Below are 23,662 nucleotides of genomic sequence, written 5' to 3' on the forward strand. Positions count from 1 at the left end.
TGAAATAAGACCATACATACTGACATTTTCCACATGCATTTATATGCTTAACTCAGTCAATACAACAATTCACATGGAGAGGTAAACACATGACCTCAATAAGTAGTTTACATAAATCTATTAGAACAAAACATATATGTTAAAGATAAATTTGTATGTTTGTAAATGAATAAACAAAGTAAAAGAGTGGAGTAGTACTGACAATTTTGTTTTAACTATTTGTATCATAATTTGAAAATAATTTCTCCCTCACTTGACCTGTTATGTCTTGTATCCCTGAATTTGTTTTTCAGAAACATTTGAAAATTTTAGCATCACTTGAAACTCTGGGACATTTTTAAGTCTCTAATAAAATGTTATTCAATACTGTAGAAAAGACCATTTGTAGCAGAATCATCAAAACAATACTTCTGATTCCTTCCACCTTTTCCACAGTCCTCCAAATACATAAGTAAAGGTCACTACTTCAGCTTATCAAGATTGTCCTTCACTGAAAATCATCCGAGTTTCACATGCGGTAAAGAAAAAGCAATGCTCTCTGTCCCTTCTCTCCACGTGGTGGTACTTCTCCCTTTTTGGTATTCTTTATGCTATTTTTGCACACTGCTCATTCTGTTGGGTTTTTTGAGGTAAGCAATGACCAGATTACTTCAGTTCATTACACTTGTAAAACTTGTCCAGAGACTCTGAGAACAACAACTTTCTTCTGATAATTAAAGATACCTTTAATTAGCAATGTAACCAGTATAACAGTTTTCAGATTTACCTTTTAAATAACCACTTTATTACACAGAGAATTTTCCCCTCCTTAGTTTCTCAGAAAGAACTCTCAATTTTCAGTCATAATTATTCAACTTTCAAACATTTAAAGAAATGGGATGTGAGAGTTGGTAACATTCATGACAAACTTTGTATTTCCTCTGTCAGCTACCTTAAAGGATTCTGTCCTTTCCTCTGCTTTCTTTCTGCTCAAAGACTAAGCTCCATAAATCTAGCTCATTAAACCCTTCTCCTTAATTTTTCCTTAAGGTCCTTTTCAAATACTTTGAGTTACTAAGATACATTCATGCTTACACAGAAAAAAATCCATGACCTCAGATTTTGCCTTTTCTTGGCATTGGTTGAAAAATTTTAATTATACTTATTCTGCATAGCAAATGCAAAAATAACCTAAATTGGTTCACTGGCAAAACTCTCCATAAAAGCAGTGGCCTGGATTTACAATGTTACGTACTTTGTTTTTATGCTCCATATCACAAATTCGTAAGTGTAATTTTGTCATTAAAGTAGATACCTTTAACTAAGTACTTTTACACAATCACAGTTTCAATGGGGAAGATAAACTCCATTGATGTGAATAAAGCACAACATAAGAAAAGTCTATTTTATTTTAACTGTGGCAAGAAATGACATCTTGACTGAGCTAACAATTACCATGTGCAAAGAAATGAAAAACCAACCAGAAAAAGAACTCTTGAATCTACAAGCTCTGCACCATCAATTCACAGTGTCTCTCCTATAGAAAGTCTAAGGAAATTGTTCTAAACATTCCACAAATGCACCCGAGCACCAGCAGGTGAACCAGGCCATCTTGAATCCATCATCACGTCTTTTTCCATGGAAAGAGACAGAAGCTCTACTATATACACCTAGAAACTAGGATAAGGTTTGCATTTGAGAGAGCTTCTGAAACGGATTTTTCTCCTACCATGAGCATTTCCATTTCTGAAAGCCTCCCTCACCTTAAGGGGAATCAGAACTACTCAGCCTCACTTAAAACTTATTCAGGTCATTTGACACTTTCTGCTTCATTGTTACCTTCTCATCTCCTCATTACAAACTTGGAAGAAAGCCTGGTAGCACTAGACACACTACGCTAAATTTCTATTTTTATTTTCAAAAGATGCCAGCGTAATAGATTATGTCCCTTAATATTTTATCAGCTCTGCAAAAACAAAATTCCAATAGCACTGAAATATGACAGGAACAATGCCAGATACCAGGCAATCTCATCATTTAGGAACTGCCTCCTATTTCCCAGCACCTCAGATACCGGCAGCACACTTGGAAAACAACCAGTTTCAAACCTCAGTGAGTTCTTCGATTACTCAGCAGAACGGAAGATGGATTGGATAAAACAAATTAACTGTAAAAATAATAATTCATATTTTAAAAAAAAATGCTAATTTTTTCAAACTGTAAGGACAGTTTCAGGTGATATGACTAGTACAGGCAGCTTGTGCCACTGCATCACAAACTTACCTGAAATAGCAGGTGATGTCACAAGACAAAGGTTTATCGATTTATGGTTCAACTAATTCAGCTACAGCCAGAGTTGACTGTGTTTTAAGTGATGAAATCAGATTCACAGAGTTTGAAATACTCCCTGCATGCCCTCCCTGCTGGCCAGCCCTCAGGGAGCTGAGTTCAGGGACAGCACCATGGCAGCTCCAGCTGCTCACGAGGTAGACTGCAGTGACACACGTGAGCGAGCACTGTGCTTCACTGATAACAATGACCGTGATACCAACAGGAGATCAACAAATTCAAGGCAAATGGTCAGATCAGGCACTCCCAATAAAATGCTACCTCTCATAAGCAAGTTCTTATTTTCTCTAGGAATTTTAGTCTCAGTAAGCAAACACAGTCACACGCACTGTGATAAGTCTAATTTTCTGCTTCCAACTAGCAGTAAGCATCTCCATCCAAAAGGGCATAGGCAGTCTTTTGGGTAGATGCAGACAGTACAAACCAATCAGCGTTAACTTCTCGAAGTCTATTTAAAATTCACTGTAATTCATGGTAGCCATGCACTCAGTCATAAATGGACTGACATCACTACTTCTTCCAACTTCTTTCTTCAGCCTATGATCTTTCCTAGATTAAACTATAAGATCATACTCCTTCATGCTTCAGTTGATGGACTGAAATGCTCAACCAAGGCACTCAAACCAGACAGAGGGCAAGGCAGCACAAGGGGTCAGCCCACATCAATACCATATTCTGTACCTTCCCATCAGCCTTTAGATATGGCCAGGAGTGTGACTTCAGAACATCACTAGCTGGATACAGACATATCAAAACAACAAATAGGTTACAGGAGCATCCAGCAGCAGCAGTTAGCAGCAGCAGCGAAAAAAAGGGGAAAAAAAAGGTAGTAAAGTTTTAATTAAAGAGAGAGAGTGTTCTGAGGGTAGACTAAATCCAAAGCTCACATTTTCAAGTAATTTCTTAAATAAACTTGAAACTATAACCTCGGGAGTTATTTTTCTCTACAAAGCTCCAACGTATGGTCTTCATGTTTCCATTATGACGCTGTACATCCTTAGCCATAAGCAAAACTCAGAACCTGGGAAAAGCTAAAAAAGCTCAGCACGGCTCTTGATCAACTCTCTCTGCAGCTTAAACAACTAAACCAGCAGTTCCCAAACGTACAACTCGGAGTTTCCCCCAAATCAGTTGTTGTAAAACTCTCAGAGGGGAAAAAAAAACAAAACTCCCTTTTTAGCAGATTTTATCATGGTTTTAAGTATTTGTGTGTACTGATCACCTTCTTTCAGTTAAAATCTCAGTCATTCTGCTATCTCATAGGCTTCCATCAGCAATAGTCATTTTTAATAAACACTAAGTTTCAAATATATTAATCATATACCCAGAGAAGGATTTTATCATCATGATTAAAACTATCAGTGCAATTTTCTTTACTGGAGAGACTGATCAAAGGCAGTTGTGTATTCAAAATATAAACACACCATAAGATACATGTAAACCACACAAAACAGGCTTCAGATACATAAAGTCATAAAAATGCATGTAGATAGCCAAGGGCTCTGCTCCAGTACCATTACACTCACATTCATCACCTGTCAAAATAAAAAAACCTGCCAAAATCCCCAGTAAGTTTTCTTCTGAAAGGTTACTTTCATAAGTTAATCAGGATACACTTCGATGAGGACAAAACATTTCTGCACAGACTGAGTTTTGCTATTGCTTTATACATATTCAAAACAAGCCCATAATTTCTTCAATGAGTCTCCAGTACAATTAAATATTCCAATCCATTTTATAATTTGTTTTAGTAAAGGAAAGACCAGAGGGCTAAATAATTAATATTTAAAGAGATACACCCCTTTTAATTTTGAAAATAGTGAAAAACCAGATGTTCTCTCACCTTCGAAACTTAATCTACTAATGAGAGGAAAAAGTTTAAGTAATTGCTCTTGTACATAAAATTTGTGAATTTGCCAAAAGGAAAGCGGTTCTCCATTGCCATATGAAGTGGTGAGGGAAGAACTGATTGGATATGGCAGCAAAGAAGAAAAAGAAGAGGCTACAGTAAAGGAATAGTGTAGATGAGCGAGTAGTTAAAGACAAGTGTAAAGCCAGGTTTGCACATGGCAAGTCAGCATCACAGTATGCCTGAGCAGCTCAGCACACACTACCCAGATGGTCTCAGAAGCATTTTAGGAGAAAAGCAGAAAAACCCAAGTACCAGAGCCTATCAGTTTGAGAAAAATTGCCCAGCAATTCTGTATTTTGCTGCTGCTAAGAGTTAGTTGCATCCTCTGGTCATGGAGGTCAAGGGCAAGCTGTGGGAGATCTAAGAGACCTTTTTGTACTGCAGCTCCCATTTAAGTAATATAAATAAAAAAACAGTAGAATTTACACTAGAAGCAAAGTTCTGGTACAAAAACCACACAGAAAATCCAAGCAGATGACCAAATGTGGTGAGAGCATGGAGCAGGCCAAGAGATGCTGGAGGCCATTCCAAAAGTTATTTTGAGGGACTGTCACATTGTTGCTGTCAGTGGCCATGTGAAAACACAGGAGAGCCAGGACAACCCTCAGTGAATGGCATTTTCTGCTCATTTATTTTCTGGACTTTATACACAAACCTCATTCTACCATGTGAGCTGCTTCAGGGTTTAGATGCTCAGGGGAAATGATGAGAGGATTGAGTGTTAATTTGTGCTAGTTCAGTGGTCATGGTGGGAGGGAAGAATTACAGAATGTGTAGTTTAACAATAATATGTGTCCAATATGTTAAAGTAAAGGAATAAGTATGAGAAATGTTAATAGTAAAATTGGGAGGGGAAGGGAGAGGAATAATCTTCCTTGTCCAGAAAATCTCACTGTTGCAATTTACAGAAATTAAACAAGAGAAAAAGACTGAGCTTTACTTTACGTCACCAAAAATATGACAGCTTTAATTGTTCAAGTCAAAATTCTTGAAAACTGTGAATTGTGGTTTTTTCCCAAAATAATAAGATAAGAAAATCCAGCCTTATCTTATGAACACTATTTGCTAAGAGATGGTTTGGCATTTGAACAAATACAAGTTAAGCTATACGGTAACAGAGAAATAAAATTCAACTCATGCTATTTTCAAAAAACAGACATGGTTTGGATGTTAAAGTTTCCAAAGCAAGTTACTCAAATTAGGACTTCAGGTATTTCAATACTCCATTTTGAACTTTTTTTTTCTTTTTTTTTTTAATTTGAAACTTAAGACTTGTCAAGTAGCTAGTTACAAGTAATTTTACAAGTCACCTAGCACATTATATAATTTTGGCAAAAATTGGCAGCTCTGACACTCATTTCAAACTATTCCAACTAGCAGCTATTTGACCATACATCGTACATTACAAAACTACTTAATTTTGGACTGCTATACTATTTTTTATTCCTGGTTTGAGTGGGTGTCCTAGTTCTGGGCAAGGACAGGGTTAACTTTTCACAGTAGCTGTGAGGGGGCTGAGTCTGGAGATGCATGGGCATGGACAGGACACTGTCTTATTCAATCCTATCTTACGTCATGGGTGGGGGAAAGGACTGTCTCAAAGGGTCCTGGGCAAACGTGGTGGGCATGGACATAGGGTCCATCTGCCATTGTTCACTGCTTGGTGAGAATTTTGCACATAAATCACCCTCCCTTTTATACAATGTAATTAGTATTGTTGCCGTTACTGTTCAGTTGTTTTGTTTTGGGTTTTTTTTAATCTCATTGTTGTTTCCAGTAAATTGTTCTTATCTCAGAATCCTCTGCCTTTTGTTTCTCTCACCAGAAGAGGAGGAGAACTAGCAGCATCTGGTTTGTGAGAGCTTCAGGGGGGAGAGGTACTACATTAGGGAGTGGCATTTCTAAACCATGACACTGGGAAAGCAGGGGGGTGGTCATTTCCTATGCTTTTAGACAGCTTGGGGGGCTGGGGAGGTGGAATTGGGGGGGGAGATGATAACATGTATTTTAAATTTGGTCAGCTACTACACAGTCACCCTTCAATGAAGTCAAGCTTGAGAGAGTCAGGAGAATAGGTAAAGAAGCTCACAAAGGGAGCAGGATTGGCAGGATGCAACCCAGAGAACCTGTCCATAGGGATTTACTAAAGGTGAATGGGGCAGGTTGCCAAAAAAAGAGAGAATATTTTTAAAATGGGAAAAAACATAACAGGTTTTGGATGGTGATGCTTAGGTATGAATTACTCTTAGCTTGGGGAAAAGAAAAATGAGAATTTTCTGTGTCAATCAGATCTGGAGATAGGACTATATTTTTTGCTTTATACATATTTGCTTGTTCCTACACAGACTTCTTAGCTACATCCTAATCTCTTACAAGCTTCACATGTTGCAAAATTATTTCCTAGTGGCTTTTTAGATGGGCAAAGATAAAATGGATTAATCTGAAAAAAAAACACACTAAAATAGTGCAAATATGAATTTAGTATTGCAAATTTGGTTTACTCAAATGACAATGGTTTTAGCCAAGCAAGATCAAAATTAGATGATCTCTACTTTGCAATGTTTAGGTTTCCTGTTACTTGATGGCAGCAATGCACAAGGACGTGCTCCATTTGCTAAGCAATGCCAATTCAACAAGACAGTAAGACTCACAAATTGCTGTTGAAATTGTTACTACCTGTGTATGTAAACAGTCAGTTTCAGCAGTTATCCAGTAACTGTCTTTTGCCCACTTTTAACACAACTATTTAGATTTCTAAATACCACTCTATCAATTCCTTCTGGACAGTAGCCTTTTCAGTAGGTCTCCCCCTTTCTTCTAGACCACAGAAAATTTTACTTTAGCATTTCTGCTAATCTGTCTCTTGTGCCAAGTATGTATATCTGAGCAGTTTACTATTTCTGTCTGAGCAATTCACTGGCAGCATAAGTGAAGATGAAAAACTTAGTTTCCTTCTCAAGCCTCGCTTTATTAAATAAATCAATCAATAAATCACTTATTACCCACCAGTATTCCAAATAAGAAATTTAACCTAAGCGCCCTCTCACTTTTCCCAAGTTTCTTATTCATGGATGAGCCTAAGGCCCAAATATTCCAACTTACTCATTTACAAAGAAAAAATTCTGATTAACCTTGTCCTAAATTTAAAGAAGGCCCTCACCTATCCTTGGATGACTATAGCTTCGCAGCACAAAGCCCCTCACTAGAATAACTCTGATGTTACTCTCCAGAAATACTTTCTATCTTATGTAATTAAAGTTAGTTAATTTTGCTTTCAGAGATTCATATTATCTTGGTTAATTAACAAATTGTCTCTCTTGCATTAACTTCCCAAGACAATAACTTTGACATCTACTTGACTTCATCCACAACTATGAAACTTATCCTAATGCCAAATTCCATGCTTATACTTCAAAGATCCCAGACACTGTTCCACCAGATGTAATTTCTGAATTTCTCTCTGTGAACAGCCCTTAAATGCTCTGCTTAGTGTCACAGGATCTGAGATTTTCTGTTCATTCTTCAAGGAAGAATCTTAAGCTCATTGTTCATCTCACCTCTCTTCAAGTGTCCAAAAGTTTGCAGAGGCATAAACGTTGCTGTATTTCAAAGGAACACAAGATTCTTGCCACAGACTATCCACAGCCACCCTGCATTAATTCAGGTATTACATATCCTTTCACCTGGTACCTAAAGGTAGTACTTTCTGCCAGCTTTGTTTCTGGCACTGCCTGTTTATGGAGGACATTTTCACTCTGCCAGCAGCAGGGATCCTATAATCTGTTGTTGTGATACTTTTTAAAATAACCAGTTTTGCAATTTTAGCATCACCTCAGCACGTCAAATATACCATTTTATCAGCAGTGCGTGTCCTTTTACAAACACAAGACACCTGACTGCACCAAGAACATGCTACCATTACCAAATGGAAGTCCCAAGACTAGCACTGCTCTCCCACTGAAAAGCAGATTTGAAGATCTAATTTTTCATGTGCCAATCAACACTAGCTCTGAAGTGGTTTTCCACTGTTTAAAATTGATAAAAAGTTTCCAGTATTTTCATTATCATGATACCATACAGAGACAGGCCATTCTTTCACTCTGCCTTTCATAAATTTTACTACATGCCACTTGCTTCAAAGAATCCTTTAAAGCAGTCTGATCAAATATGTTACAACCAGGATCTTAAAGTGATTCTGCTCTGCTTCCGCTAATATCAAGTTCAGCCACACTAGTCTGAAATTCTTGCACTCACTCATCTTTTTCCAATAGCTCAAAATAATTAATTTTTTTTACTGTAGCAATATACATTTGGGTACATTGCTCACACTCAAACTTTTTTTTCCATGTGAAATACCACTCTTCAGGGCAAATCCATTTGCATGAAGCAGAGTCTTAAAAAGAAGCAACAAAACCTGCAGTAACATGATCTAAGCATATACTAAAACATGCACCAAAGACTTGTGCACAGTAAGTAAAGCCTCAGGAAAACATCACAAGTTCTAGTACATCCCATGATTAATTTGATTACTCACAGGAACAGACTCCTCAGTACTTCACTCCATTTTATCTTTTTTTTTTTTTTTTTTGGTTTTACTTTTTAAATTGACAGCATCTGCACAACATTTTGCATGGTTGTACCCTGTCCGCAATGTTTTAAATTTTAGATACGGGCATAAAGCAGTTACCAAAGTTAGTAAAAGCAGGAAAAGTATGCTTATGTGTGTTCTTCTGTGTGTTATTAAGCATAAGATACTGCCTTTTAATTCTGAAAATTTTCCACATCTCACGATTTATGTTTAAAATATAGAATGCAGTACATTCATAGCTGACATACCTGCTCCTTGGAAGAAACATAGATTCTTTAATGAAGACTGAACCAGACAGCAGGATATACCAACAGCTACCAATATCATCAGGGCTGGAATAAAAAGAAAAAAAAAAAAGGACACAGTTTAAAACACTTGATTTAAATTACTCACAGCAGTACCAAATTTGCACTACAAAGAACTAAGAGGCAAAAATGCTCAAAATCATGGAAGCCTCAGTTCAATCATTTATAAAACAATTCCATGAAACTATTCTAATTTCCATCTGCAAATATATCCATTATAAGAATGTCTCATTTCATTTACTTAATTTTTTTGAAAAGCACATATCTATCCATTTGATAACAGCAGAAATCCAATTAAATCTAACAAAGTGTCTAAAATTAAGTCAAGCTACGGTAAACATATTGTACTGTATTTTGTTGAATGCATTACTTTCCTCTTGCTGCAGAGAATCCTTTCCCTCTATAAATAAGACTTCCTTTCCAATTCTAGCCATCTCCTCTTAAACCCTTTCTTCAAGGCAGAAATTTGCCTTTTGGCATCAGCTTACCTTCCTACAAGGTAAGAGACCATTGGAAACATTCACAGATGGTAAACCTATATTAGATTTGTTAGTCATCGTTATCTGGTACTACTATGCACTGCCCCTTCCATGTCTCTTCCTGCCATGAGACTGACTTCCCAATTAAAGGGACAAAAAGTTTCTTTTCCCGTCTCTTCACGATATTGAGGAACTGGATGAGAACTTCATCATCCAGGCCCAGTTCATTCTACTGTAGATTCAAATCTTGCTCCTTGAGTAATAAAAAAACCCTTTTCATATACTTAGACTCATCTTGGATAAATTCAGATAATGTTGGACAGGAAAATAAAACAGATTAAGGTTACTAGAAATAGCTGCAGTAGAAGTCTTGTTCCATTTTAACAGTCAACACTGAGAAGATCTCTGCTTTACTTCAGTTTTTAACACTCCTGCTTCTTCCAGAGAAACTCATTAATTGAATTCAAGTACGTCATTATGAACTGTATGAGCATTCTTATCTGAAAACCACCTTAGTGAGTGACACTAAGAGATGTAGATTACTTAATTAATTTGTAGTACCTTCATTTTTTTAAAATTACATGTCTCAAGTCTTTAGAAACAATTAGGCCTAACTTCAAGAAAGAACAGCCCACATCTTGTAACAACGATGACAGCATAGTATTAAACCTAATCTTAAATCTAAGTAGGCAATGTACATTTTAGCAGTATCCTTTTCAGCAGAAGAACTTCAATTGAAGAAGCACATATAAAGCGGTCCTCAAAACAAGAGAGGGAGGGAGCCAGCCTAAACCAGCTGAGAGCAAACCAGCAAACCATCCAATCTAAAAATGTGCTCCATTTTCATCTTACACTGTATAATAAAAGCATAAGAGAAAGGACAAACATCAGAAACACACAGAATTAACAGAGGAAATTAAGGACACAATCTATGGCCAAGAACAAAAGAGTTAAATAAGATGATGGAGCTTGTATTTCTTTTCTACCAGTTGATGACCTGACCTGTGAAGTCACACTGGCCAGCTACACACACCAGATCAGTGAAAACTCAGTATCTTTAAAATGAAGACTTCAGGAATACTTCTTTATACTGACAGACAACAGAAAATTAAGTGACATCATAGTCCCACAGCTGAAACAACAACACTTCGTTTCACATTGCTGAAGTGCTCCAAGCTGCTTTTTCTGAAGTATGCCCCACATCCTTCTCACATGGACCTGTATCATCCTCAAAGACCTTGCTGGTCTAGAAGAATGAGCATTGTACATAAGTACAGAGGACCAGGCTAAAGCAGATAAACTCACAAAAACAAGCACTTCAAATGAAAATATCATTCTCAAAAGGATAAACATGAACCTGAGTTAAGTTACATGTCTTTAAACATTCTTTCCCTCACAAGTCCTATGCTGACAGGCATACAACAACAGTGCTGCTGAACTGCAAGCCTGTTGGGTTTTTTTGTTGTTTTTCAATAGATGTCATTCTAAATACAAATCTGGACTGATTAGCACAGTTGAAATAGCTATTTTGAGCAATGGCTATAGAGAGTGATTTCCCAAAGAGCTGGGAAGTAACTGTATTAGAATGTCAATAATAATTTTTTCATGTGGATTACAGTACATTACATTTTCACATACTAAGTTTTGTGCTTCAGGGTGGGGTGTTTTTTTTCCTTTTTTTCTAAAAATTGTCCGTTTGATCAAATATAAAAGTGTAGTCTGACAGATAAGAACCTGGGGTCACAGGTTTTGTAACTCTAAAGCAGAAGTAATCTAGAAGATCTCTTTATACTTCCAGAAAGCCATTTCCAATTATAAAAGAACTGAAGAAGAAAAAAAAAGATTAAGCCAATTTTAACTTTTGTAAATCTACTAATATACAATCTTTTTTCTCCTCCTTTTAAGAGTTGATTAACTTTTTATTATTTGTAATAATAAACACCCACATGTAAGGGGCTTTAGTTATCCCTTCTCATTGGAAATCTTTTTACTTCAAAGGGAAAGGCAGCTACTGGTTTTCACAAGCACCAGGCAATATGTTCAGTATTCAAATTCTTAATGCTACTTTCAAACCTACCTTTGAATCATTTAACAAACAGCTAAAATCATTCTACATTTAACTGAAGTGGTTTAATTTTTTCGTATTTGATCACACACAGCATGACCTTTCATTCAGTTAATCATCCAACTCAGTTTTAACTTTTTTTTTTTCCCCTCAGTTCACAGGTTAATTTTCTTTCTCTGCAAGCTGGTTCTTCAACAGTTGTTGCTCCTTCTCATCTATCAGGAACATCATACTTTATCTGCTTTTTATATAATCAAAGGAAGCATCTGCTCATTTGACAGCTGAAAGTACTGATTAAAACAATAAATAAAACTTTAGGAATACCCTCTGATGGAATTTATTTTCCCTTTGCTTCATGTGTACTTCCAAAATGTTTTTATTTTTACAGTGAGAATATACAGTGTATATTTGAGAATTTATAAGCTCTAAGTAATTTGCATCGTGTATATCTCCTGAACTCAACCCTTTAATTATCTAAAAAAAAAACCTCAATATTGCTGTGTCTCAATAGCAGAAGATTACTACATAAAGTGTCTATGTTCAAGGTATCTTCCCTGAACTACACTGTGCATTCTTTTAAAATTTTCACTGCCAGCCAAAACATCATAAATATTTCTGAGACAGTCTTTAAGAGCAAAGAATACTGAGGTTTTAATTCTCTTCATTTTTACAACCAGTAGTGTCTTTATACAGTCTTGAGCAAAACATCTGAAAAAATCTCACATGTATAGTAAACACTTTCCTTCCTTCAGAACACGCATGCTTCCCAGAAAAAAAAAAAAAAAAAGGCAAATGAAACACTGATCTATTCCTTTCATATGAAAACATATATAACTCCTGCACTTTTCAACACTTGCTACACTCTCAGTTGATTAGAATTAAGCCTCAAAAAAGCCATTTGGCAGTCAGCTTTCACTAGACGGTATTATTATAAGAAACACAGGCAGTTCTTTCATTTTAAGGATTCTGGGCTTTCTACAATCTTATTCAAACATCATGTGGCTTTCAATCAAGCTTCCATGTTTTCTGTACTAAGCTTGACATTTGTTCATTAACAATGCATTTGCATTCTACAAGACTTTTGTGCCTGTAATGAAAGACAGAAAGAACTATAGAAGGGGATGCTGAATTACAAAAGCACTTCTTCAATCCACCTGAGGACTCATGCAAATATTTTAGCCAACAGCAAACACTCACATTTGAAAAGTTTTCTTTGCAATCACATTTCACGTTTTGTTTTAAACATCAAAATTGAATTCTAGAGAATAAGCCCAATTATAAAGTCTTCTTTCAGTGCCAGAATACTGCCTATCCATGGTAGCCCACAGAAGAATTTAGAAAATGTACTTGTCCTACAGATACTACTTCTGTCATAGAGAAAACAGCAAATTGTACTGAAATGGCTGTTAGTGTGGACAGGTCACATCCCTGACAGGGTTTGCAGGACAGTATTAACTTCATTTCATCTAGAATTAGCTGAAGCAGGATCAACTGCTGATCAGATGCTGACAACTTTCCCCTAAAGGCATCCTCACAAGGACACTGGGGTTTTTTCAGCCTAGAACAATTGAGGGGAGGGTCCAGTAGCATCTATCAGTGAGGTTGATATAGAAAGGAAAGACATCCGATCAGGTAAGATCTTTCCAGTGACTTGTTTAGTAAGGACACCACTGCTGTCCATCATCACGGCAACTACTGAAGCAGCAGCTGTCACTGGAAGTGCACTGAAAGCTCCACAAAGAAGCTGCTGAAGGGTCTGGAACACAAGCCTCACGAAGAGCAGCTGAGAGAGCTGGGGTTGTTTAGCCTGGAAAAAAGGAGGCTAAGAAGGAACTTTATCACTCTCTACAACTGCCTGAAGAGAGGTTGTAGCAAGGTGTGGATCAGACTCTTCTCCCAGGCAACAAGCCACAGAACAAGAGTCAGCCTTAAGTTGTGCTAAGGGAGGTTTAGATTGGATACTGAAAGGATTGTCAAGCATTGGAACAAGTTTCCCAGTGAAGTGATTGAGTCACCACCCCAGAGGTATTTGAAAAACACACAGGTGTGGTACTTGGGGACATAGTTTAGTGGTAGACATTGCAGCATTGGGTTAATGGTTGGACTCATTGATCTTAGAGCTCTTTTCCAATCTAAATGATTCTATGGTCTATGCAAGGCTGAAAGCAAAGCTCATCCAACCCAGGCAAGCAGCACCTCCACCTAGTTTTGAATTCCTCTTCCTATCCTCCCTCCAGTCTTGCAGAGCTATATGCACAGTAGAAGTGGAAATAACTGAAATCAGGAATTACTGACACATGCACATTTCCAAGCAGGTAATCAGAGTTCTTCTTTGCGGGCAAGATTTTACTTTACCTGTTGGCCTTAAGTGACAGAACACATTCCTTCAAATACCTAAGACTGGGGTAAAGGAAAGGGGGCTGTTGCTCTCTGGGGGGTGGAAGGGGTTGGGTTGTTTGGGTTGTGTTGTTTGTTCTGGGTGGTTTTCAGCTCAACTACTGTTCTGGATATTCATCTAGATGAAACTTAGGACTGTTAAAAGTTGCCTACCAAATGCAGCAAAGCTATCCACTTTGCCAAGTTACAGAAAACAAGATTTATTACTGTGAAAGTAAGATGACACAGGCAATTTATCCTGCAGAGAATCAGAATGAAGTCAACCCAAAAGTCACACATTAAGGGGCAGTAAGAAGAATTAAATCAGTACACGTAGTCATTCTGTCCTGAAAATAAGATCCACGCTCTGTGAAGACAATAAAGAAGTACTCAAGTACCAAGAGTATTCTTCTCTTATAAGCAATATGATAGAGCTACCTACTGATAAAGTTTTCAGAATACTCAGGTTCTAGTAGCAACTTTAAAGTGATGCAAAACTGAAAGCCAATACCAAAATACTCACCAATACACAGCCTTTATTCATAATCTGCACTTCAGTTGTATGAAATCTAAATAAAGCTTGACCTGAAATCTTGACTCTTGTATTACAGAACTTTTGAGAGCAGTGCATTTCCTGGGAAATCTATATGTAATTTCCCAGAATGTCAGAGAATTTGATTTACAGCAATTCAGGAGCTAGAAACAGAAACCCATAAACTGGATTGTAATGTCTTCCCATTGCATTTCCCTCCCCAGCTTCCTTGATGTAGCCATTTAATGCAACTACAACCTTCAGCCAGACAGGACACCTCTGTGCTTTGAAAATGACACAAAAACCTGAAGACAGAACTATGTAAAGTAATTTCATAGCTGTCACTAACTGTTCTGCCTGGAAACATCAATTACATAATTATGCAACAGCTGATGACATCACTAGGTTGTCACCACTGATGAGGTTAGACAGTCTTTTCAGACTTAGGTCTTCACGTTTTCTAGCATATGACTGTTCTGTGAGACCTCAGAGGCACTCAAAGTTCAAAAATCAGGAAGCAGTTATAAATCTCCAGACTTCCAAGACCCACAAAGCTTGCAGGCTTTCTCAAAGTCTTCAGCATTTATATCAAACTCTTCATGCTTTATGTATGAAACTCTTCATGCTTTCATGTACTTATTCCCCTAGAAGGGGTAGCTTCCTATTCCCAAACCCCCAATTAGCTACATATACACTACTTAAAACCAAAGCTGTACTTTCTAATTCTAATTAGTTTTTTCAACATAAAGCAATGAGCAGCACTTGCACATTTGTAACTATACATTTTAAACTATGTATCTGAATTAAATATTAACAGCATATCGAAGAAATTATGCACAAGAAATAACTTGTTTCAACACATGTCCCTTATACCTATGGATTCTGTAGGGCATCTCTCTACAGCAGGACAGACGTCCAATTTTAGCTTTCAGATTTCCTGATCCCATAAGGTATGGAAAAGTCCTCCAAAATAGTCAGCTACAATAAAGATTTAAGTCAACCTGTTGAAAGGCCAAATAAATCTCAAATATCTACACCATCTGTAGTGTCTTCCTCTATCCTAACAAATCCTGATGCATCACTTTCCTTTAAAACTTCTTTAGAAGTAGACAAATTTTAACAAATTCAATCTATTTAATTCTCAATCTCCTCCAAAATGAGACACAGAACTACTAAAACCTCTGGAATAATGAATCATTCAGCACATGCTTACCATGTGCCTTTGCTTCAACTAGATAATGAACATCGTAAGTAAGTACAGGGGCAAGAATTTGCAGGTCTTTGTGATGACTGCTGTCAGACACGCTTTAACTCTGTAAAATAAGACTTCCCTTCAGTGCAAAATTCAGTACCTGGACTTAAAAGCATATGCTGAGCAGAATTCTTTGCTGCTCTGACCAGCGTTAGTTTTTCAGCCAACTCCTTTAAAACAGCACTTGAAGAATGCTAAGCAGCATGCAGGTCTCAATGGAAACAAGCATGGAAATTACTTCCATAGAATTACTGCTTAATATTCCTTTTGCAGGAGTTGCCTCTATCCTGAGGCTTAAACAATGGAGCTGCCATTCTCTCTCCAACACTGGACTGAATGGTCCAGCAACACCAGATGCTGGAAGGACCCCTAACATAAGTCAAACATCAGCATCCAGAATTACTTTCCATTCAGAGCTATTTTTCAAGCTACTTCATAAAAAGGTCATGAAATAGGCAAGAACAATGTCTTGGTTGTGAAAAAGCTAGTTTGATTTATGGAGACAATAATCCTTTAAACTTCCAACCACTAAAGGATTATATATTATATATAATATATATTATATATAATATATATATAATATATATTTAAACTAGACATAGTACCATCACACTACAAACTATAACATTTGTAACTGTTCTGACAAAACAATTTATATTACAAACCAAGAGGTATCTAGTAGATTACATTTTCATGTAATCATACTCAATGCTGTTCAAAGTTGAATAAACTTCAGAAAGTAAGCAGAGAGTAATTACAAAGACATTGTTCATGCTCCCAGTTCTCCACCTGGGAGAGGCAGAAACAATGAAAACTTGACATGTCAGAACTGGCACCTCTTTCAGGCATTTAAGTACTACACAAGAAGAAATCACAAAGAACATTGCTCTGCAAGCTTATGTTCCATAGGATATTGTTCCAGCAGATTAATCTGTCTGTTTCTCTTTGCTCATTTTGGTTATCCTCTGTCTGCTGAAAGCTACAGGTAGTTTATCATTTTACTGAGTAACCATTGCCACAATTAAACACTAGCCCTCAAGTGCCTTGAAATGTCAAACAGGTCTAAGTTGAACAATTCTCTCAGGTAGATATCTCATTGCCTGAAGATCCTGCCCACTGGCACTGTAGTACTGTAACACTCAAAATAGCCAGAGAACCATTTACTAACATTGTCAGCACTGTCTATAATCCTTATAATCCTCCTTATTAGGCTAGTTAAGCTGTTACCTGACATCTGCCAAAGCATTTTAGATGCTCTTGATGACATTAGCAGGTATATCCCAAAGACAGAAGTAAAAGAGATTGGTACTTGATGCATCAGCCACAATTTTCAGATACTTTTTTTATGTGAACATATTGAAGTCATAATTAAAGTGAAGATTAGAAATAAGAATAAATATAAGACAAAGTTAAAATATATTTAGTAATAAAACTTATAACTAAGAATTTAAAACTTCTGATTTTCACTAAACAAGCATCTTAAAGTGCAGATGTCAACTGATGTCCATGATTATCTTTTATTAACAGAGCCAAGATGAAAAGTGGTGTCTTGTCTCCTGGTAGAAAGAATGGGAAATGAAGAATGAACCACGGGAAGCAATTACTCAGTATTCATGAAAACAATGAGAAGTATATTTTTCTTTAGAGTATTAAATTTATTTGTATTCTTTTCCACTTACAAAATCAGTAAAATTAAAACAGAAAATTCAGTCAAACTGAAGATTATCGCAGTGTCAGTAATGTCTGTCAGTCTAAGACAGTTGATTAAACAGGCAATCAATAAATATATTATGCAAATAAACACAAGCTAGTTTACCTATTGTCATTGAAGTTTTGATATTAAACTTGTACAGTGAATTACCCCTTGATAGCAGAAGGAAATTCAAAACAAAATTATAGTCTCCTAAATCATCAGAAAAAAATTACAGAAGTGGTAAAATAAAATGGTCTTGCATCCAAAATACCCTGTGGTCAAGACAGACAAATCTGTTCTTATATCTAACAGCCTCCTAGTATTTCTCCAAAATCAAAACTTTTATTCTCAGAATTATAGCAACAACAAAAACATGATAGGTTTTAGTGAAGCATTTACAGCGAGGAAAGTGCAAAAACATTACTTCAACTGTCATTCAAAGAAGTCTCTAAATCAGGTCAAACAGTAAGAGAAATTTGGAACTGGCTATGCAAAGCCAACAGACTAATATTGGTCACTGACACTACTAAGAAGCCTTGATTCAGCATCTGTTTATACAGAGACAACTGTCAAGTCCTTAAATGTGTTTGTTTTAATGATACACATTGCCTAAGAAATTTCCCACAGAAAATGCATTCACAATACAACAAATGAATTCAGGTTCCTGATTTACTGCAGTGCAGAACTGGCAGTATCCCAATGCTATTTTGGCAACTGCCTGACTATCAGAAGGTGCAATACACCTTTAGGAATACTTTCAGGACAAAGAAGGGAAAAAAAAAAAAAAAAGGAAGAAGAGACCAGCCCTGCTGCAGCAGTTCTTTGTATTATTAAATATACTGCTGCAGGATTTCCACAGAAACCTATGGATGTACAAGCAGCATGAATATATGAATATGTTAGATATATGAATATATATTACTTGCAGAGGTCTACCTGAAAATTCACATACTGACCCAGCAATCACAGAATCATTTAGGTTGGAAAATACCTTCACAGTGATGAAGTCCAACCATTAACCCAGCACTGACATATTCAGCATTAAACCATGTCACCAAGCACACATCTACAATGTCTTTAAATACCTTCAGGGATGGTGACTCAACCACTTTCCTGGTCAGACTGTGCCAGTGCTTGACAACCATTTCCGTAAAGAAATCTTTCTGGATAGACAATGTAAACTTCCCCAGAGCAACTTGAGGCCATTTCCTCTTGTCCTATCGCATCTTACTTGGAAGAGACCGACCCCCCGTTCTACTACATCCTTTCTGGTAGCTGTACAGAGTAGTAAGATCTACCTGAACCTCCTTTTCTCCAGGTTAAACAATCCCAGCTCCTTCAGCTGCTCCTCATAACACTTGAGCTCCAGACCCTTCACCAGCAACGTTGCCCTTCTCTGAACATTCTCCAGCATCTCAGTGTCTTTCCTCTAGTGAGGGGACCAAAACTCAACACAGGATTCAAGGTGTAGCCTCACCAGTGCCAAGCACAGGGGGACCATCACTGCCCTGGTCCTGCTGGCCACACTATTGCTTATCCAAGCCAGGATTACATTGGCCTTCTTGCACATCTGTATCACAGAATCAATCAGGCTGGAAAAGACCTCTGAGATCAAGTCCAATCTATGAGCAAACAGACTCCACCCTCTCAGCTCTGTTTTATTTCTGCTTCTCTGAAGAAGACATACTCTGAGTTTACTATGTATATTCCGTGCATTTTAAATAAGACCAAGGAATAAATCTTTTCTAGGGGCTCTGGGAAGTCAAGAATACTCAGTAAACAAGGACAGCAACTGCAGAAATATGACCCAAGCCCCCACAAATAGGTGCATTCTGCCCAAAAACTCAGAAATTCTGGTTAAACTATTACGGAATACAAGATATTAATTTTACTGACAACTTGGAATATCACTAGTGGAAACACCAGCTTGATCCTCATACATTTCTTTAGCAATTCCTTTCTGTAGTCTTTTAAGACTTAAGCTTTATATCTGTAGGATATAAACATACATAGCTATAGACCACATACATTGTATCTGTATAGAATAACTTGTTTTTGTGATAGCAACATCATAAAACTTCTTGGAACACCTACAGAAAACAAAAGCACTCCTTAACACAATTTCAGTAAGGCAGTCTCAGCAAAGCTGTTCTGTTTAAAAATCATGCACTAATAGCTAAAGAAGGTGCTTTAAAACCCATTTTTGTCACACATACGGCAACATTGGCATAACTTTTTGTCAGTTTACGTGCGCTACTTCTATCGTCCTGAGGGTGTTCAGGATAATATGCTAATGTGAAAGAACCATGAATTCAGTAAATGTCACTTTTATTGTTGGACTTGAAGTCTGACTCTTAGATTCACATTTTTAAAGACTACTCGTAGATCTATTTCTCATGTGTCCTTGCACAGAACTACCCTACGATGATTACACAGACCTACAGCTACTTAGCTAAGGCACACACAGACATTTTACAGCTACATCCAAAATCCCCATGACTTTCTGTGCAATGCATGATACCTGGATGGATCACAGCACGTCTCTTCTCTGGGAAGACCTGAGCAAGCTCCGCAAGTTCCCTGCCAGTCACTGTCCTGAGTCCATCTCACCCATGTGCCTTCGGGAGCTGATCTAACACAACCTGTCTGGAAGCTACACAAAGCTAATGCTCTCCAGCATTTTTCAGTCATTCTGCTCTACCTCATGCAAGACACTAACATTTTTATCTAAAAAAAAAAAACAGGTATCTGAGTAGCTACCAGGAAGTTATGCTCCTTTATTTCCTTTCCAGATTTCATTTGTTTCAGGTTATGATAGCTGGGCCAAGCCAGCATTGAATGGCTAACCCAAACCCAATGTGTTTGGGTCTTGTGATTTGCCATGGTGATGCAATCAAGAAAACTTGGCTAAGACTGGATGGTGACATTACCGCTACTGGACCTGAGAATTTAGTTCTAATCATGGAAATACCAAAAATGATGAGCTGAAATTATGTATCTTTATCCTTTTTACAGCATTCTCCAAATCTCATCCCCTTTTGTCTCCCTGCTCTACCTCCCATATATGCACTATAGTCTTAACAGAAGTGGATGTTTTCATCCCAGATTGCATGACAAGTGGAGAATGAGGGAAAAAGCAAGACAAACCAGAATTTTACAAATACAGTTTTTTGTCACACACCTGCCTACCACTGTTGCTAATTTAGAAATTAACAAGCTTGTTTCTTCTCATTTTAGCTATGGACATTCTCTGTAGTAATAACTCAGTTTTACACAAGATTTTTTCTCTCCAATCCTCACTTTACATGTACAACTTCTACTTTTTTGTTCCCCACACTGAATTTCATTAAAGGCTGCACAACTGAATGACATAAAAGCACACAAACATATTGGCATTAGACAAGAGCTTTTTTTTCAGCCATAGAAATTAGTACTGAAATTCAGTTCAAGATATCCAAGAGAAAACTACTCTTCTTTAAACTCTTGTCCTTTTCTAAGAATCTACACAATCAAAACCAATAACCTACTACTAAAATACTGCAGACTGAGAAATTTTTCACTGATCAGAGCCTTAAATCCAAAACACACATTTTCTCACTAGGGACATGTGGGAGGTAGGAACATATATCCTATCAGGCTTTCCTTTGAAGGATTTCTTAAACTTTATGATAACCTGGCATTGGGGTTTCCTTTGTATTTTTAAAAAACAATACAACAGTAGCTAAGTTAGTTCCAAGTTCAATTGCTCAGAAACTACAGGGAATGTAGTCTGATCACAAAAACATGTGCTACAGCCTGGCAATTCAGAAACACATGAGGTTTTATTACTGAATGACTTTGGACTGTAGGTCATCAAACCTTAAAATATTTTCTGCTAATTCAATATCCTTAGTGAAGAAAATAAGTAAAGCCTAAAGACATATACGACTTCCTTACAGAAAGAGTAAGCCAAACACCACTGACACATACAGACAAATATCAAATAGCAGGGCTGAAAAACACATACAGCCCTTGCATGACTAATGAGGAGGAAAAAGAGGTACTGCATTTATTAGAGACCTATTCATTTCCTTACGGGCAAAGCATCAATTGCCAAAGGTTGCTCTCTGCCATGATAGCAAACATTTAAATTTTGATCTGGAAAATTTTGTTCAACTGTTAAGAGGTATAAACACCCTCTACAAATCTGCTAAAACTTTGGTTCCCAAAGGAAACGTTAATTGGAAACTTACTGTTGCAGACATCTAGAATTACTATCCTGCAGACATGAAAATAGAATGTCTTTTTTTCGAGAAAATACGTATCAAATGACCAAAAAAAATTTTTTTAATGAAAAGTAGTTAAAAAAATAAACCAAAACAGAACAAGTATGCGTGTAAAGTAAACCTCAACTCTGAAATTTTGCTTTGCAGGTTTTTAAGCCCTTTTATCATTAATTTCCCATCAAACGCAAGTAGTAGGATGACTGGCAAATGAAGAATAACTCGAGCTGAACTGCCACTTCTAATAACCCAGTTTCCATTTAAACAGTGAGATGGCCGCAGGGTTTGAGAATTTGTCACTACCATGTATACCCGCTGATAGTAAAGTAAATGCAGATGAGATGAGCCAATTTTAAGCAATGTGCCCTATTTTACCCCTTTGGTCAAAAAAAAAAATCTATAGAGATACCATGAAAATTAACAACTTTTTTTTTTTTTTTAATGTGGGATAAAATAATTACCGTTTGTAAGGAATGTAAATAATTATTTTCAGCATTGCATACACACAATAGAAATTTTCCTCATTATACATACAGCTAACAATGCAGACAGGAACAAAATTTTCACAAGGAGAAAGTTTTGATCAAATAAACAAAACAACTATATTAGTTTGCATGTTAGCACTTGGGGATAAAGATTTAGATTTTCTGCATTGAGACATTAGGCTGTGCCTCAGGGAGGTCACACACACAGGTCAATTAACAACTCCAACAGTTGCAGCTATTTTAATAGATGTAGCACCCAATTTCAGATTTCACTGCAAACGTACCATCACTGGGGGGAAAGAAAGGTTGTAATTTAACAAACAATCTAAAAAGTTCAAATCTAATGCTTTTTCAAATCTTAGCCTTCATGACCAGAAGAAGAGCTTCAAGTGATAAACTCTGGTATGTTCAATAAAAAGTGACCAGGTTGCATGTTCCAAACTCATTTCCTATAGCTCGTAACAGAGTGGATTGATTCTGGCCTGGCTATCAGTTTGCTTATCTCCTTCAGTACTCAAAGAATTTTTCCAAACATGTATACTGTAAAACTGGAATTCTGATTTTTACAAGAATACATCTTCAACATGTAGGCTGAGAAACAAAAAGAGGATTCCTCCAAGTTTATTATTCTAAAAATAGAACACTGAAAAAAAGACTGCAGGTTCCATGGGATTTTCTTACCAGGTAGATCTCTAATCGCTTATTAAAAAAAAAAAAATTGTACGTTCTATTACTCAGAGTAACAGAACATACATTTCTGGCTTCAAAATATCGATTTTTTTTTTTTTAATAAAAAATATTCAGTGTTAACTTCCAGGTTTAGCCCATTAAAGATTAAATGAGAAACGTAAAACGCTAGTGCAAGCACATTTTACATTAGCATCTCTATCCAGAAACTGTCAAACTGCCCATTAAATCTACTGAATAAGTCATGGGGAAAAAAATGTCAAGAAGCAAGTAAATATAAATGACAGGCAAACAACCAAAGTGAAGATGAAGTCACATGAAAGGAGTGACAAAGGAAATCAGTCCAAAAGAAGTGCAAAAAGCACTTCAAGTTAACCCAGATTTCACAGTTTTCTGTTCGTCAATTTTCTTTTTTCAGGCAAATATTTCCTGTAACTTTTGCTTGTTTAAGTATATGGTTAACTTAATAACTAAATATTGATTAATTCAGCATATAATTCAAATTTAAGTCAGTGGTTAGAACAAGCCAAATTATACTGGATCTAAACAGAAACTCTGTTACACATAACAGACACAAATGAACAGCCTAGAAAAGGACAAATCACCAGCACAACGGTCTCTAGCAAATTAGTCTGTAAAATGAATAAAGATTGTACTAGTCTAATTAAACTTATCTATCCACGTATAGATTTTATCTA

The 23,662-nt window shown here is 36.7% G+C and overlaps 1 protein-coding gene across 7 annotated transcripts in view; it reads right to left on the reverse strand.

Moving 5' to 3' along the window:
* Nucleotides 1-23,662, reverse strand: part of RAPGEF2 (Rap guanine nucleotide exchange factor 2) — a 185,920-nt gene that overhangs the window by 99,365 nt on the left and 62,893 nt on the right. For all 7 annotated transcript variants that reach the window (XM_050338676.1, XM_050338675.1, XM_050338672.1 and 4 more), the window contains one exon: nucleotides 9,077-9,160. In XM_050338676.1, coding sequence (XP_050194633.1) covers nucleotides 9,077-9,160 — 84 coding nt within the window. The remainder of the gene's footprint in view (nucleotides 1-9,076; nucleotides 9,161-23,662) is intronic.

This window comes from Myiozetetes cayanensis, unplaced genomic scaffold (genome assembly GCF_022539395.1).
Source record: "Myiozetetes cayanensis isolate MyiCay16 unplaced genomic scaffold, myiCay2020 scf7, whole genome shotgun sequence".
Classification (NCBI taxonomy): domain Eukaryota; kingdom Metazoa; phylum Chordata; class Aves; order Passeriformes; family Tyrannidae; genus Myiozetetes; species Myiozetetes cayanensis.